At 43.4% G+C, this 18,653-nt stretch overlaps 1 protein-coding gene across 1 annotated transcript in view; it reads left to right on the forward strand.

Annotated features, from left to right (window-relative positions):
* SLC6A5 (solute carrier family 6 member 5) overlaps positions 1-18,653 on the forward strand; it is a 54,037-nt gene that overhangs the window by 21,994 nt on the left and 13,390 nt on the right. Inside the window, exons 7-13 of the mRNA XM_069955660.1 lie at positions 4,435-4,569; positions 6,417-6,520; positions 6,759-6,883; positions 7,076-7,188; positions 7,671-7,802; positions 7,890-7,989; positions 12,992-13,092. Of these exons, the coding sequence (XP_069811761.1) occupies positions 4,435-4,569; positions 6,417-6,520; positions 6,759-6,883; positions 7,076-7,188; positions 7,671-7,802; positions 7,890-7,989; positions 12,992-13,092 (810 nt within the window). The remainder of the gene's footprint in view (positions 1-4,434; positions 4,570-6,416; positions 6,521-6,758; positions 6,884-7,075; positions 7,189-7,670; positions 7,803-7,889; positions 7,990-12,991; positions 13,093-18,653) is intronic.

The following is an 18,653-nucleotide window of genomic DNA, read 5'->3' on the forward strand; positions in this document are numbered from 1 at the left end:
CCACTGTAAAGCACATTAAACGGAGGATTTGTCCAGCTTCCCCTAAGTTATAGCATTGCTGCTTACACAGATACAGTGATAGAGAAAAACTGAGAAAATATTAGTTAAAGAGTAAGAGAGGCTTGGAACCAACTTCCAGCAGAGGTGGTAGGTAAATGTATAATAACTGAATGTAAACCTGCCTGGTATATACATATATCTATCCTAAGATAATAAGAAAGGAAATAATATTAGGACGGACGAGATGGACCGAGTGGTCTTTTTCTTCCCACAACCTTCTATGTAGGAAGGATAGTAGTTGTCACTCAGCTTTCCCAGACTTCTGTATGAATAGGAACCAGGGAAAAAACTCTATGACAAAACTATTACACTGTGTTATGATACAGAGCTCTCTTCTTAGTGTTCTTTAATCCTTGGGGGCGTGGCATGGCAGAGAACACCAATGAGAGAATGTCTGTGTCTTGCCCCGCCCCCGCGGACCTTGCACTGGACATAATGCATGTATTAGTCTTGCCGGAGTCTTATCGCAGTAGCATGGATCATTGCAATGCCCTGTAGAGCTGATACCCAGTATGTAGATGTAGTTGTCAGCCTATAGGGGGCAGTGTAATGACTTGTATATGGGCATTCAAGTGCTGGTAAGTGAGGACCTCCTAGATGGCAGACACATGGCGGCTGCGGCTGGTATAACCTTTGTCTGTGTTACCGTCCAGGAGTCATAGTGAAGTTTTGTCAGTGTCTTCCTCTGCACGGATTAACTTTGCACATTTTTCAGGTTTTTCCTGGCTGCTTTGGAATGAAGTCTTATTAGTTACTGGAATGTTGTCTGCAGAGCATGGTTAGTCTAAAAGGAAGGTGGTCCTCGTGTCCCCCCGCACCCGGCCAATGCCGCCCCATACACAACACCCACAGGATAGGATACAAGCCCATACACCACAGGAAACCAAAATAAGGTTTATACAAAATATTAGACTTCATTCATTTGAGTGACATCATGTTTTATACTTTAGTCATATCCAGAGCTGCATTCACAATTCTGCTGGATTCTGGTTAGCTCTCATGCTGTATAATCCGAGCGTCTCCTACCTCTAGAATCACTGTCTGTGGTGTCACGCTCAGCAGTTCTAGGAGTTACAGCTCTGAATGTGGCTGGAGTATTAGATGGTATAGAGAGAGAACACTGCACTCCACAGCGGAGAGATGCAGGATCTGAAAGTGAACAAAGTTGTTTCCATTGACAGTAATACAGACAGACAGACACAGATTGTAAAGGATGAAATAGATAGATAGATAGATAGATAGATAGGAGATAGATAGATAGATAGGAGATAGATAGATAGATAGATAGATAGATAGATAGATAGATAGGAGATAGATAGATAGATAGATAGATAGATAGGAGATAGATAGATAGATAGGAGATAGATAGGAGATAGGAGATAGATAGATAGGAGATAGATAGATAGATAATAGATAGGAGATAGATAGATAGATAGATAGATAGATAGATAGGAGATAGATAGATAGATAGATAGGAGATAGATAGATAGATAGATAGATAGGAGATAGATAGATAGATAATAGATAGGAGATAGATAGATAGATAGATAGATAGATAGATAGATAGGAGATAGATAGATAGATAGATAGATAGGAGATAGATAGATAGATAGGAGATAGATAGATAGATAGATAGATAGATAGGAGATAGATAGATAGATAGATAGATAGGAGATAGATAGATAGATAGATAGGAGATAGATAGGAGATAGGAGATAGATAGGAGATAGATAGATAGATAGATAGATAGATAGATAGATAGATAGATAGATAGGAGATAGATAGATAGATAGATAGATAGATAGGAGATAGATAGGAGATAGGAGATAGATAGATAGGAGATAGATAGATAGATAATAGATAGGAGATAGATAGATAGATAGATAGATAGATAGATAGATAGATAGGAGATAGATAGATAGATAGATAGATAGATAGATAGGAGATAGATAGATAGATAGATAGATAGGAGATAGATAGATAGATAATAGATAGGAGATAGATAGATAGATAGGAGATAGATAGATAGATAGATAGGAGATAGATAGATAGATAGACAAACAGACAGACAGACAGATAGATAGATAGATAGATAGATAGATAGATAGGAGATAGATAGATAGATAGATAGATAGATAGATAGGGGATAGATAGATAGATAGATAGATAGGAGATAGATAGATAGATAGATAGATAGATAGATAGATAGATAGATAGATAGATAGGAGATAGATAGATAGATAGATAGATAGATAGGAGATAGGAGATAGATAGATAGATAGATAGATAGGAGATAGATAGATAGATAGGAGATAGATAGATAGATGATAGATAGATAGATAGATAGATAGATAGGAGATAGATAGATAGATAGATAGGAAATAGATAGATAGGAGATAGATAGGAGATAGAGAGATAGATAGGAGATAGATAGATAGATAGATAGGAGATAGATAGATAGGAGATAGGAGATAGATAGATAGGAGATACATAGATAGGAGATAGATAGATAGATAGGAGATAGATAGATAGATAGATAGATAGATAGATAGATAGATAGGAGATAGATACATAGATAGGAGATAGATAGATAAATAGATAGATAATGGGCAGATTAATGAATAGGAGATAGATTGATATTATGGTGGTTTTACAGTAAAAGATTTATCTGGCAGATCTTTGAAGCCAAAGCCAGGAATGGATTTGAGAAGAGGAGAAATCTCAGTCTTTCCTTTATGACCTGTTCCCTGTTGTAACGCCTGGAGTAGTGGATCCACTGGACCATCACTAGCGATGGCACTAACCTCACCAGGGAGTGGAGTCTAAGGGGCTGCTGGTTTTCACCAGAGCCCGCCGCAAGGCGGGATAGACTTGCAGCGGCAGGCGACCACCAGGTCGCTACCCCTGGCTTGGTTGCTAGCGACGGCAGGCGAGGCGTGGCAGGAGCAGTAGGCAGGAGATGGTGCTGGCAGAGGTCTGTAGGCGTAACCGCAGGTGACAGGCTGAACACAGGAGCAATAGTGTAACAGAGGAGCAGGAACCAGGAACGAGGACTAGGGACCAGGTAGCGGACAGGAGTCAGGAACAAGGACTAGGGACCAGGTAGCGGACAGGAATCAGGAACAACAGGGAGCTGGGCCAAACGCTATGGGAAGCATGTAGAGGCTCCAACACCTGTAGTGGGGCAGGGCTGGAATTTATAGGAAGGGATTAGTGCACCTTCCAATAAGGGGCGGACTGGCCCTTTAAATCTGAGACAGCCGGCGTGCGCGCGCCCTAGGAGGCGGGGCCGCGCGCGCCGGCCGGCACAGCGGGTGACAGGAGCGGGGCGAGGTAAGGCGCCCCCCCAGGGCCGAACTAGTAGCGGCGCCGGGTCCCTGTACATGGACCCCGGCAGCTGCATGGAGAGGTCGCAGCGGCGGTCCGGAGCACGGGACGCCGCCGCGGCCGTGACTCCTGTTTATAGTCTGTTCCTGGCTTTGGCTACAAAAATCTGTCAGATAAATCTATCTGTGTAAACACATCATTAGAGAGGTAGATAAATAGATAATTATACTTTGAGGGAGGAAACATAATTGTAAACTCTGAATTCAGCACAATACAGGGTGCAGACACACAGAGGACCACTAGATGGCGGTAGTCACAATCCCTTCCTTCCTTCTTTTCATCTATGTTTCTGGCCTAGGTGTCCAGCCAGTTATAGCTGTGCCCTGTGTCCTGTGCTGTAGCACTGTGCTCCTGTGTTACTCTGCTTTGTGTATACACTTTCTGTGGATTCTGTGATTGGCGTAATGTCTCTTTTATTCCAGGTGGTCACGCAGATTATGTAATCTTAGCACCCCTCCCATTGTATCCAGTGCTCGGGCTCCACATCTGAATTCTATGGGTTGTGTTCTGTCATGGTGTTATGCCCCTCAGGGTGGTCGCTGGGTGTGATGCCTCTCAGGGTGGTCACTGAGGGTGATGCCCTTCAAGGTGGTCGCTGGGTGTGATTCCTCTTAGGGTGGTCGCTGGGTGTGATGCCCCTCAGGGTGGTCGCTGGGTGGGTTGCCCCTCAGGGTGGTCACTGGGTGTGATGCCCCCCAGGGTGGTCACTGGGTGTGATTCCCCTTAGGGTGGTCGCTGGGCGTGATGTCCCCCAGGGGAGTCACTGGGTGTGATACCCCTCAGGGTGGTTGCTGGGCGTTGTAGTACATCACCAGGTGGAGCAGAGCAGAGTGATACACTGGCAGGGGTCTGGCAGATATCTTGTCTCTCTAGGTTCTGTGTCTTTCCTGCGGGATGTGTCCAGTCTGTTCTCTGTGATGGTGCCCAGTGCTGTGCTATCACCCCTTATAGGCTCCAGATAGTAATCGTTTTTTGTTTATCACCCAGGTTGTGTATTTCACAGCCACTTTCCCTTATGTGGTTCTCATCATCCTCCTCATCCGAGGGGTGACCCTGCCTGGGGCAGGAGCCGGCATGTGGTACTTCATTACCCCCAAGTGGGAGAAGCTGGGAGATGCAATGGTGAGTATAGATGTATACAGACATTATGGGGCACACTATACAGGGGAGTCCACTGTATACGACCCCTTTAACCCCTTCCATTTATACTCATGTTCACCGGCTTCTAAATGGGGATGATGGGGGTGATAGTGCAGGGGAATCACTTACATCTGTGCATCATAGGGGTCACAGATTCAATCTAAAATAAGATGAAATGTTGAATAAAGCTGAATCCCCCAGCATCGCCCCCCCCCCCCCCCAGCATCAGCCTCCCCCCCACCTGCGATGTGATGGCTCTTGGCAAATGTAATGACATGTGACTGTATTAGGGGACTACTACTCCCAGCTGAACTGCTCTGGAATAACTCAGTCATCTAGTTTTAAATTGCATTATTGATCGCCCCATATTCTATAGTCACCCGCGGTCTCCGGTCAGCGACAAACACAGCGGAGCAGCAGAGCTGAGTATGGGATGTACAGGCAGATCTGTAAATGTTCCCAGTCCTGGTACTGCTATCCTGCTGCTACATCTACATCATCAGTGTCATGTCTATTATCTATCTATCTATCTATCTATCTATCTATCTATCTATCTATCTCCTATCTATCTCCTATCTATCTATCTATCTATCTCCTATCTATCTATCTATCTATCTATCTATCTATCTCCTATCTATCTCCTATCTATCTATCTATCTATCTCCTATCTATCTATCTATCTATCTATCTATCTATCTATCTATCTATCTATCTATCTATCTCCTATCTATCTATCTCCTATCTATCTATCTATCTATCTATCTCCTATCTATCTATCTATCTATCTATCTATCTATCTATCTATCTCCTATCTATCTATCTCCTATCTATCTATCTATCTATCTATCTATCTATCTATCTATCTATCTCCTATCCTATCTCCTATCTATCTATCTATCTATCTTTCTATCTATCTATCTTCTATCTATCTATCTATCTATCTATCTATCTATCTATCTCCTATCTATCTCCTATCTATCTATCTATCTATCTATCTTCTATCTATCTATCTATCTATCTATCTATCTATCTATCTATCTATCTATCTCCTATCTATCTATCTATCTATCTATCTCCTATCCTATCTTCTATCTATCTATCTCCTATCTATCTATCTCCTATCTATCTATCTATCTATCTATCTATCTATCTATCTATCTCCTATCTATCTCCTATCTATCTATCTATCTATCTATCTATCTATCTCCTATCTATCTATCTATCTATCTATCTCCTATCTCCTATCTATCTATCTCCTATCTATCTATCTATCTATCTATCTATCTATCTCCTATCTATCTATCTCCTATCTATCTATCTATCTATCTCCTATCTATCTATCTATCTATCTATCTATCTATCTATCTATCTATCTATCTCCTATCTATCTCCTGTCTATCTATCTATCTCCTATCTATCTATCTATCTATCTATCTATCTATCTATCTATCTGCTATCCTATCTCCTATCTATCTATCTATCTATCTTCTATCTATCTATCTATCTATCTATCTATCTATCTCCTATCTATCTATCTATCTATCTATCTCCTATCCTATCTCCTATCTATCTATCTATCTATCTATCTATCTATCTATCTATCTTCTATCTATCTCTCTATCTATCTATCTATCTATCTATCTATCTATCTATCTCCTATCTATCTATCTATCTATCTATCTCCTATCTATCTATCTATCTATCTATCTATCTATCTATCTATCTGTCTGTCTGTCTGTCTGTCCATTTATCGATATATCCATCCATCCATCCATCCATAATTCTCTCCATCTATCTTTAATCAATTCTATGTCCCTTCTTCTGTTAAGGTTTGGAAAGATGCAGCCACACAGATCTTCTTCTCTCTCTCTGCAGCCTGGGGAGGGCTGATCACCTTGTCATCTTACAACAAGTTCCACAATAACCTGTATCGGTATGATCTTATGTATCTATTATTATTCTCTACATCTACACTTATAGAATGAGCTGTAAAATTCTGCACCCTCAGCCTCTAGAGTGAGGAAACAGCGACACCTGGTGGTGATATCATGGAATTGTACTGTGCTGATCCCTCACACCCATCTCTGTGGAGGGGTATAGGAATGACCTTCTTCTGTGCTTGTACTCATTGGTATGAATGCTCCTCCCCTGGACTCTCTTCTCTCTTGCAGGGACACGCTGATTGTTACCTGCACCAACAGCGCCACAAGTATTTTCGCCGGTTTCGTCATCTTTTCTGTCATCGGCTTCATGGCAAATGAGCTAAAAGTAGACATTGATAAAGTTGCTGATCAAGGTACGGTGGGATTCTGCTTAAAGACGCAGCCTACAGTGCCTAATAATGTGCTGCTAATAAAATACAGGACTAAGCAAGCCACGCCCACATGTCTACATGAGCCCACCCCCAAGTAGCCTGGCACTGCCCCTAAAGTACACCACTTTACTTCATTTCCAAAACGTTGCTGTCATTTCCACCCTTCCTCCACAGGTCCCGGCATTGCTTTTGTGGTCTACCCCGAGGCTCTGACCAGGCTGCCGCTGTCACCGTTCTGGGCGATCATTTTCTTTCTAATGCTTCTGACTTTAGGACTGGACACAATGGTAAGAGCAGATAAAGAACAACTATTTCATCACTTTATTTTTATATTGCTTCTTTAGCTTATGGGCAGTGGTGTAGCTAATATAAAGGCAGACCACGCAACTGCTGTGGGGCCCAGGTAGCCTTTATGGTAGCAGCTCACAACAAGTCACATGGCTCGGCACGGTGGGGCCCTCTTGTGGCCGCAGGCAGTATTGCACCTCTAGCCACAAGAGACCCCCCATACACATACTCACCTTGCTCGGCACAGGGTTCCTTCCTTCTCCCGGCTCTCAAGTGCAGGCTGGGGGACTATGCCGGGACAGGTGAGTATCCTAGAGCCTATATAGTTTTTTTTGCAGTTTCTTGTTACGCCTCAGTCTATCGGGGTGTAGTAGTTTTAACTAACACCAACAGGGGGCTCCAATGTTTCCTATGTATGCTCAGAATATGAGGGGTGAGGCACCGGTGTCACTTTCATATATTACACACCTTCTTCTTACAGTTTGCTACTATAGAAACCATTGTGACTTCAGTTTCGGATGAGTTTCCCAAGTACCTGCGGACCCACAAGCCGCTCTTCACCCTGGTCTGCTGCTTCGCCTTCTTCATCATGGGCTTCCCGATGATCACACAGGTCAGAGGATCAGGCAATGAGCAGAAGATGAGTATACAGTGACGTCTCCAGACTGATCTCTGTCTTCTCACTATCTGACTCCTCTAGGGCGGAATTTACATGCTGCAGCTGGTGGACACCTACGCCGCCTCCTATTCCCTGGTGATCATCGCCATCTTTGAGCTGGTGGGAATCTCCTATGTGTACGGTAAGGAACACCTCACACATATCAGCGTCCTGCTCTCCTTCCTATTTATGTGTGACCTTTTATTCCTATCTTCAATTCCTATAAGTTAAAGGGGTATTCCCCCAAGAGCTGAAAAAACAAAATGCTCCCAAACCTAGCTTGTCTTACTCACCAAGTCCCCCTGAGAATTTTGAGCCATCTCCCGTCTTTCTAGCTCATATTGTTCTATAGTTCCAAAGTTTTTTAAAAAGCCGATCTATATCCAACATGGCGCTGGACAGAAAACTACTTCTCCCATCATGCAATGCTTATGCCTAATTGGTCCATGATGTAGCAGAGCTAATATCCACAAGATATAGCAGAGTTGAGGTGAGGTAGTGATATAGCAGAGTTGAGGTAGTGACATAGCGGAGTTGTGGTAGTGATATAGCAGAGTTGAGGCAGTGTGAGCTGCGGGGGGGGGGCCGCAGGTGAAGGGGGCGAGTGAGCTGCAGGGGGGATGTGGACGAGCTGCGGGGGGAGACCGCTGGTAAGCTGCAGGGGAGGGCAGTTAGGGGAGGCCACGGGTAAGCTGTGGGGGTGAGCTACGGGGGGTGAATACATCTAGATAACAGCAAAACTGTGCAGAATCCATAATAAAGTAATATTGGAAAGATGGAAAGCTATGGGTGGGGCAATGTATTAATGCAAAAATATTTTTTGGGGGAATACCCCTTTAAGTGTTTAAGTGGAGTAGTTTTGTCTGCTATACAGAAGACTGACTCTACATGCAGGGACTTGTTTTAGTAATTATAAGGTGAATATTCTGTACACAGTCTATGGGACAGATCATGCCTTTGTAGTTATATTCTTGTATTTAGGAGCAGTATTATAGCAGTTATATTCTTGTATATAGGAGCAGTATTATAGTAGTTATATTCCTGTATATAGGGGGCAGTATTATAGTAGTTATATCCCTGTATATAGGAGCAGTATTATAGTAGTATATTCTTGTATGTAGGAGCAGTATTATAGTAGTATATTCCTGTATATAGGAGGCAGTATTATAGCAGTTATATTCTTGTATATAGGAGCAGTATTATAGTAGTTATATTCCTGTATATAGGAGCAGTATTATAGTAGTTATATTTCTGTATATAGGAGCAGTATTATAGTAGTTATATTCTTGTATATAGGAGCTGTATTATAGTAGTTATATTCCTGTATATAGCAGTATTATAGTAGTTATTTTGCTGTATATAGGAGCTGTATTATAGTAGTTATATTCTTGTATATAGGGGCAGTATTATAGTAGTTATATTCCTGTATATAGGAGCAGTATTATAGTAGTTATATTCCTGTATATAGGAGGCAGTATTATAGTAGTTATATTCCTGTATATAGGAGCAGTATTATAGTAGTATATTCCTGTATATAGGAGGCAGTATTATAGCAGTTATATTCTTGTATATAGGAGCAGTATTATAGTAGTTATATTCCTGTATATAGGAGCAGTATTATAGTAGTTATATTCCTGTATATAGGAGCAGTATTATAGTAGTTATATTCCTGTATATAGGAGGCAATATTATAGTAGTTATGTTCCTGTATATAGGAGCAGTATTATAGTAGTTATATCCCTGTATATAGGAGGCAGTATTACAGTAGTTATATTCCTGTATATAGGAGCAGTATTATAGTAGTTATATTCCTGTATATAGGGGGCAGTATTATAGTAGTTATATTCTTGTATATAGGGGCAGTATTATAGTAGTTATATTCTTGTATAAAGGAGGCAGTATTATAGTAGTTATATTCTTGTATATAGGGGCAGTATTATAATAGTTATATTCCTGTATATAGGGAGCAGTATTATAGTAGTTATATTCCTGTATATAGGGGGCAGTATTATAGTAGTTATATCCCTGTATATAGGGAGCAGTATTATAGTAGTTATATTCCAGTATATAGGAGCAGTATTATAGTAGTTATATTCCTGTATATAGGAGCAGTATTATAGTAGTTATATTCCTGTATATAGGGGGCAGTATTATAGTAGTTATATCCCTGTATATAGGAAGCAGTATTATAGTAGTTATATTCTTGTATATAGGAGCAATATTATAGTAGTTATATTCTTGTATATAGGAGCAGTATTATAGTAGTTATATTCCTGTATATTGGGAGCAGTATTATAGTAGTTATATCCCTGTATATAGGAGCAGTATTATAGTAGTTATATTCTTGTATATAGGCACAGTATTATAGTTGTGATATTCCTGTATATAGGAGCAGTATTATAGTAGTTATATTCCTGTATATAGGAGCAGTATTCTAGTATTTATATTCCTGTATATAGGGGCAGTATTATATTAGTTATATTCCTGTATATAGGAGCAGTATTATAGTAGTTATATTCCTGTATATAGGAGCAGTATTATAGTAGTTATATTCTTGTATATAGGAGCAGTATTATAGTAATTATATTCTTGTATATAGGAGCAGTATTATAGTAGTTATATTCATGTATATAGGGGGCAGTATTATAGTAGTTATATTCTTATATATAGGAGCAGTATTATAGTAGTTATATTCCTGTATATAGGGAGCAGTATTATAGTAGTTATATTCCTGTATATAGGAGCAGTATTAAAGTAGTTATATTCCTGTATATAGGAGCAGTATTATAGTAGTTATATTCTTGTATATAGGAGCAGTATTATAGTAATTATATTCTTGTATATAGGAGCAGTATTATAGTAGTTATATTCATGTATATAGGGGGCAGTATTATAGTAGTTATATTCTTATATATAGGAGCAGTATTATAGTAGTTATATTCCTGTATATAAGAGCAGTATTATAGTAGTTATATTCCTGTATATAGGAGCAGTATTATAGTAGTTATATTCCTGTATATAGGAGCAGTATTATAGTAGTTATATTCCTGTATATAGGAGCAGTATTATAGTAGTTATATTCCTGTATATAGGAGCAGTATTATAGCAGTTACATTCTTGTATATAGGCACAGTATTATAGTAGTTATATTCCTGTATATAGGAGCAGTATTATAGTAGTTATATTCCTGTATATAGGAGCAGTATTATAGTAGTTATATTCCTGTATATAGGAGCAGTATTATAGCAGTTACATTCTTGTACACAGGAGGTCTCTGTAGACTGTATACAGCTCTTCCAGTATATCCCATCTGTTCTGCACCCTGAGGCATGATGGAGAGAACATTCTGGATAGATACAGTTAGAGCCCTTCTCCGCAGTGTGTGGAGTTGCGTAGTTTATCCCCCCATTATTATTCCTTGTACACAGCCGTATACCGGAGGGGCTGCATACATTGGGTTTGTTGTAGACATCCATCCTGGGTAATACTCTGGTATAATCTTTTCTCGGGCTGGATACTGGGATGATAATGGCTGCACCCATCTGGGAGTCTCTTTATAAATAGCTGGAAACACTTTGCATCTTGAATTGCTGCTATTTTAATTTTACGATCTTTACTTGTGTTAAAGACGGCGCCATTTTCTGTTTACTGCTCCCGAGAGGAAGATTAAAACCATCATAACACATATGTGTTACCAAGCGAGTGAAGGATCAGACGCCAAGAGACTCTACAGAAAGCTGATTTACTCCCATTAAACCTGCATTACACAAAGACATTAACAACACCATGCTCCTTCCCACTTGTGTTTTTAGATGATTCTAAAAAAAAAAAAGAATTAGAATTGGTGTTGTGTTCTGACATAGTTGTTGCTGCCCCTGGTGGTGATTTACAGAAGAGTCAAATGGGTTATCCTGGATTAGAAAAAGCACAGCTACTTTATTGCAAACACAGCGCCACCCCTGTTCTCAGGCTGCATGTGGTATTACAAGTCAGCTCCATTCACTTTGATGGAACTGAGCTGTAACATCCGCACCCAGACTGAGGGCAGGTGTGGCGCTGTTTCTGGTAAAAAGCGGCTATGTTTTTCTAAGCCTGGATAACAGCTTTAATGGTTTAAAGCCTTGTCAGGACTAGAGAAATATGGTTGCTTTCTTCCAGAAACAGCGCCCCCACATGTCCATGGGTTGTGTCTGGTATTGAAATTTAGCTCCATTGATGTGAATAGGCCTTATTAGTAATACCAACTATAACCTGTTAACAGATGTGGCGCCTGCACTGAGCATTTTTAAGGACTGAGTGTTTTTTCGAGGGGTTCTGACCTCCGTAAGTCCTGTTGATGAACCCTATAGGAGGCAGCAGCGCCTTCACTTAAATGGGACTGCAGGCATGGCTGCCAATATGAATAGGCTGCTGTGTCTGTGTAAGTAAAAAAAGATGTTTAAAGGGGGTGTCAGGGCTTACAGAAATATATCTACTTTCCTTCAGAAAAGACATTACTCTTGTCTCGAGTTTGGGTACAGTTTTTCCAACTCATTGAAGTTAATGGAGCTGAATTGCAGTACCACACACAACCTGGGACAGGGGTGGCTCTGTGTTAGCAATAAAGTAGCTGTACTCTTTCTAATCCTGGAAACCCCTTTAAGCAGGCCTGAGTCCACTTCACTGTGCTTCAGGGGTAACTAACCTATGAAAATTTGTATGTCTACCCTTAGGATAGTATGTATAGGTTCTGGAAAAGTCCCTTGACAACTGAAAGGATGCTTCAACATCTGCATGCTCTCTAGCTATTGCAAAACTGCATCTCCCATCATGGCCCAGTAGCTGCAGGCTTTAAACTTTTTCAAAATTACAATTCTCAGCATGCAAAAGATAATATATTGGGGAATATATATACTTATATACAGTATAAATAGGATTGATAGTTGAGCTGCATTCTCTAACCTGACCACTAGATGCCGCTGCTGCTCCTCTCAGCTTTGCAGATGAGGATGAATTGGCTACAATGTGACTTTTCCTTTCCCATCATGCAGGAAAGTTTCTGCTGCCACCATCTGCAGATGAATATCTTGTCTGCGTGCCGGCCGGCCCCTGCACATGTATATTGTATATTCTTAGTCTAACAGGAACCTTTGTGTTTCGCCCAGGTCTGCAGAGATTCTGTGAAGACATAGAGATGATGATTGGATTTCAGCCGAATCGCTTCTGGAAGATCTGCTGGGCGTTCGTCACGCCGACTATTCTGACCGTAAGGAGATTGGATGGGAATATGATGTAGTCGTGTACCACGTATCCAATGCATATAGCTGCATGTCACACAGAGCATAGATCAGACAGGAGGATAATACTCCCATCATCCTATGGCCGCACGTAAACGGCTCTTCCTGTTCTTACAGGGGTTGTCCAAGATTAGAAAGACACAGCTGCTGGCTTCCAGAAACATCTCCCTCCCTGTATTCAGTTTGCATGTAGTACTGCAGCTCCCTTCCATTCAGGGGCGTAGTATATAGGAAATATTATCACCATACATATTACCGCCATACTTTTACTAACCAAATCCTGTATACTGAGACCAATAATACCAGTATACAAGGGGCAAATATTACTGCTACACCACAACCATCACCACCATATTGTTACTGACCAAATCCTGTATACTGAGACCAATAATACCAGTATACAAGGGGCAAATATTACTGCTACACCACAACCATCACCACCATATTGTTAATAACCAAATCCTGTATACTGAGACCAATAATACCAGTATACAAGGGGCAAATATTACTGCTACACCACAACCATCACCACCATATTGTTAATAACCAAATCCTGTATACTGAGACCAATAATACCAGTATACAAGGGGCAAATATTACTGTTACACCACAACCATCACCACCATATTGTTACTAACCAAATCCTGTATACTGAGACCAATAATACCAGTATACAAGGGGCAAATATTACCACCACACCACAACCATCACCACCATATTGTTACTGACCAAATCCAGTATGCTAAATCCCATAAAACACAGTACCAAATTACAAGCAACAAATAACACCACCACATACTGACTAACACCACCACATACTGACTGTCACCACATACTGACTAACACCGCCACATGCTGACTAACACGTCACATACTGACTAACACCAACGCATACTGACTTACAACGCCACATACTGACTAACACCACCGCTGCTAATGACTAACACCACCGCTGCTAATGACTAACACCACCACTGCTACTGACTAACACCACCACTGCTACTGACTAACACCACCACATACTGACTAACACCACCACATACTGACTTACACCACCACTGCTGCTACTAACACCACCACTGCTACTGACTAACACCACCACTGCTACTGACTAACACCACCACATACTGACTTACACCACCACTGCTGCTACTAACACCACCACTGCTACTGACTAACACCACTGCTGCTACTGACTAACACCACCACATACTGACTAACACCACCACCGCTGCTACTAAATAACATCCACTGTACACAGATCACTATAACCTCATCCAGTCATATAGAGGCTGACCCAGGCCTACACAGGTTCTATACACCATATACATTACAGTGCAGTTACATCAGGTGACTCACAGGGGACGTCTTCCCTGATCAGAGTTCTTCCCTTTTCATCTTCTTCTCTATCCGTCCTGGGCCATTATGAGAACTTCACAGAGCCACGAATCTGCCAGACAGACATATTAGGTTCCTCACTCTGGCACCATCCTCATCTCTTTACACACTGCACATCTGTATTGGCCCCTTTGTGCCCTCATTAAGTGGGTAGGCTGACTCTATGAAACCCCCTTATAGTATATGCCCCCCTCTGTGTAGACCACTATAGTACATGCATCCCTCTGTGCATGCCCTATTGTATATGCCCCCCGCGTATTCCCCCTTATAGATGGCCCCCAATGTTATCCCCCTATAGATGCCCTTCATGTATCCCCCTTATAGATGGCTCCTCTGTGTATTCCTCCTCATAGATGGCCCCCATGTATCCCCCTTATAGATGCCCCCCATGTATCCCCCTTATAGATGGCTCCTCTGTGTATTCCTCCTTATAGATGGCCCCCATGTATCCCCCTTATAGGATGGCTCCTCTGTGTATTCCCCCTATATATGGCCCCCATGTATCCCCCTTATAGATGCCCCTCCTGTTATCCCCTTTATAGATGGCTCCTATGTGTATTCCCCCTTATAGATGCCCCCCATGTATCCCCCTTATAGATGCTCCTCCTGTTATCCCCTTATAGATGCCCCCATGTATCCCCCTTATAGATGCCACTCCTGTTATCCCCCTTATAGATGCCCCCCATGTATCCCCCTTTTTTGCCCCCATGTATCCCCCTTATAAATGCCCCTCCCATGTATCCCCCTTATAGATGGCTCCTCTGTGTATTCCCCTTATAGATGCCCCCCATGTACCCCCTTATAGATAGCTCCTCTGTGTATTCCCCCTTATATATGACCCCATGTATCCCCTTATAGATGCCCCCCATGTTATCCCCCTTATAGATGGCCCCCCATGTTATCCCCCTTATAGATGGCCCCCCATGTATCCCCCTTATAGATGGACTCCATGTTATCCCCCTAATAGATGGCCCCCCATGTTATCCCCCTTACAGATGCCCCCCATTTATCCCCCTTATAGATGCCCCTCATTTATCCCCCTTATAGATGGCCCCCCATGTATCCCCCTTATAGATGGCCCCCCATGTTATCCCCCTTATAGATGGCCCCCATGTATCCCCCTTATAGATGGCCCTCCATGTTATGCCCCTAATTGATGGCCCCCCATGAATCCCCCTTATAGATGCCCCCCATGTTATCCCCCTAATAGATGCCCCCCCATGTATCCCCCTTATAGATGGCCCCCATGTATCCCCCTTATAGATGCCCCCCATGTATCCCCCTTATAGATGGCTCCTCTGTGTATTCCTCCTTATAGATGGCCCCCATGTATCCCCCTTATAGGATGGCTCCTCTGTGTATTCCCCCTATATATGGCCCCCATGTATCCCCCTTATAGATGCCCCTCCTGTTATCCCCTTTATAGATGGCTCCTATGTGTATTCCCCCTTATAGATGCCCCCCATGTATCCCCCTTATAGATGCTCCTCCTGTTATCCCCTTATAGATGCCCCCATGTATCCCCCTTATAGAAGCCACTCCTGTTATCCCCCTTATAGATGCCCCCCATGTATCCCCCTTTTTTGCCCCCATGTATCCCCCTTATAAATGCCCCTCCCATGTATCCCCCTTATAGATGGCTCCTCTGTGTATTCCCCTTATAGATGCCCCCCATGTACCCCCTTATAGATAGCTCCTCTGTGTATTCCCCCTTATATATGACCCCATGTATCCCCTTATAGATGCCCCCATGTTATCCCCCTTATAGATGGCCCCCCATGTTATCCCCCTTATAGATGGCCCCCCATGTTATCCCCCTTATAGATGGACTCCATGTTATCCCCCTAATAGATGGCCCCCCATGTTATCCCCCTTACAGATGCCCCCCATTTATCCCCCTTATAGATGCCCCTCATTTATCCCCCTTATAGATGGCCCCCCATGTATCCCCCTTATAGATGGCCCCCCATGTTATCCCCCTTATAGATGGCCCCCATGTATCCCCCTTATAGATGGCCCTCCATGTTATGCCCCTAATTGATGGCCCCCCCATGAATCCCCCTTATAGATGCCCCCCATGTTATCCCCCTAATAGATGCCCCCCCATGTATCCCCCTTATAGATGGCCCCCCATGTTATCCCCCTAATAGATGGCCCCCCATGTTATCCCCCTTACAGATGCCCCCCATTTATCCCCCTTATAGATGCCCCCCATGTATCCACCCTTATAGATGGCCCCCATGTTATCCCCCTTATAGATGCCCCCCATTTATTCCCATTATAGATGGCCCCCCATGTATCCCCCTTATAGATGGCCCCCGCATGTATCCCCCTTATAGATGCCCCCCATGTTTTCCCCCTAATAGATGGCCCCTCATGTATCCCCCTTATAGATGCCCCCCCATGTATCCCCCTTATAGATGGCCCCCGCATGTTTTCCCCTTTATAGATGGCCCCGGCATGTTTTCCCCCTTATAGATGGCCCCCCCATGTATCCCCCTTATAGATGACCCCCCATGTTATCCCCCTTATAGATGACCCCCCATGTTACCCCCCTTATAGATAGCCCCCATGTATTCCCTTTATAGATGGTCGCCCATGTTATCCCCCTAATAGATGGCCCCTCATGTATCCCCCTTATAGATGGCCCCCCATGTATCCCCCTTATAAATGCCCCTCCCATGTATCCCCCTTATAGATGGCTCCTCTGTGTATTCCCCTTATAGATGCCCCCCATGTATCCCCCTTATAGATGCACCTCCCATGTATCCCCCTTATAGATGGCTCCTCTGTGTATTCCCCCTTATATATGACCCCATGTATCCCCCTTATAGATGCCCCCCATGTTATCCCCCTTATAGATGCCCCCCATTTATCCCCCTTATAGATGGCCCCCCATGTTATCCCCCTTATAGATGGCCCCCCATGTACCCCCCGTATAGATGGCGCCCCATGTTATCCCCCTAATAGATGGCCCCCATGTTATCCCCCTTATAGATGCCCCCCATTTATCCCCCTTATAGATGCCCCCCATGTTATCCCCCTTATAGATGCCCCCCATTTATCCCCCTTATAGATGGCCCCGATGTATCCCCCTTATAGATGGCCCCCCATGTTATCCCCCTAATAGATTGCCCCCCCATGTATCCCCCTTATAGATGCCCCCAATGTTATCCCCCTAATAGATGGCCCCTCATGTATCCCCCTTATAGATGCCCCCCCATGTATCCCCCTTATAGATGGCCCCCGCATGTTTTCCCCCTTATAGATGGCCCCGGCATGTTTTCCCCCTTATAGATGGCCCCCCATGTATCCTCCTTATAGATGGCCCCCATGTTATCCCCCTTATAGATGCCCCCAAGTATTCCCTTTATAGTTGCCCCCCATGTTATCCCCCTTATAGATAGCCCCCATGTTATCCCCCCCCCATGTATCCCCCTAATAGATGGCGCCCCCCTCCTGTGCAACGTAGGTAAGGAAAAAAACTAAAAAATCACTCACCTGCAGCTCGCTCCCCCGCCGTGTTCCTTTTCTGCAGGCTCGGTCCCCGGCTGACACGCGGCTCCAGGCTCCCCATCTCGGCTCCGTCTCCGGCAGCACACACCACTGAGCTCTGTGTGCGCTGGGGATGTTACTTCCGGCTCAAGGGCGCTTATTATAGATGCTACCTACGGCGGAAGTACTTCCCCGCCGCACACAGAGCTCACTGGTGTGTGCTGCCGGGGATGGGACCGAGCAGGGGAGCCGGGAGTCGCGCATCAGACGGGGGAACAGCCTCTTGTGACCGCAAACAATACAATGCTGGCGGTGACTAGAGGGAGGGGGGCAGTGTGGTGGCAAGGGGGGGTCTAGCGGGCCCCCCCTTGGTAGCAGCCTGGTCACGGCGGCGACCGCTGCGACTGCGGTCGCTACGCCACTGCTTCCATTGAAGTGATTAGAGCCAAACTGTAATACCGCTCACAGCCTGAGGACAAGAGTGGCACTGTTTGTAACAGGAGACAGCTATAATTTTGTAATCCTGGACAATCCCTTTAAGGCTCCTGTCCCCTGGGCCACAAAGAACTAGGCCAAGTTCACACATTATTACACACACAGCACTCATACAGTACACATAGGGTATATACACAGCACT

Source organism: Dendropsophus ebraccatus, unplaced genomic scaffold (genome assembly GCF_027789765.1).
Source record: "Dendropsophus ebraccatus isolate aDenEbr1 unplaced genomic scaffold, aDenEbr1.pat pat_scaffold_1020_ctg1, whole genome shotgun sequence".
NCBI lineage: Eukaryota > Metazoa > Chordata > Amphibia > Anura > Hylidae > Dendropsophus > Dendropsophus ebraccatus.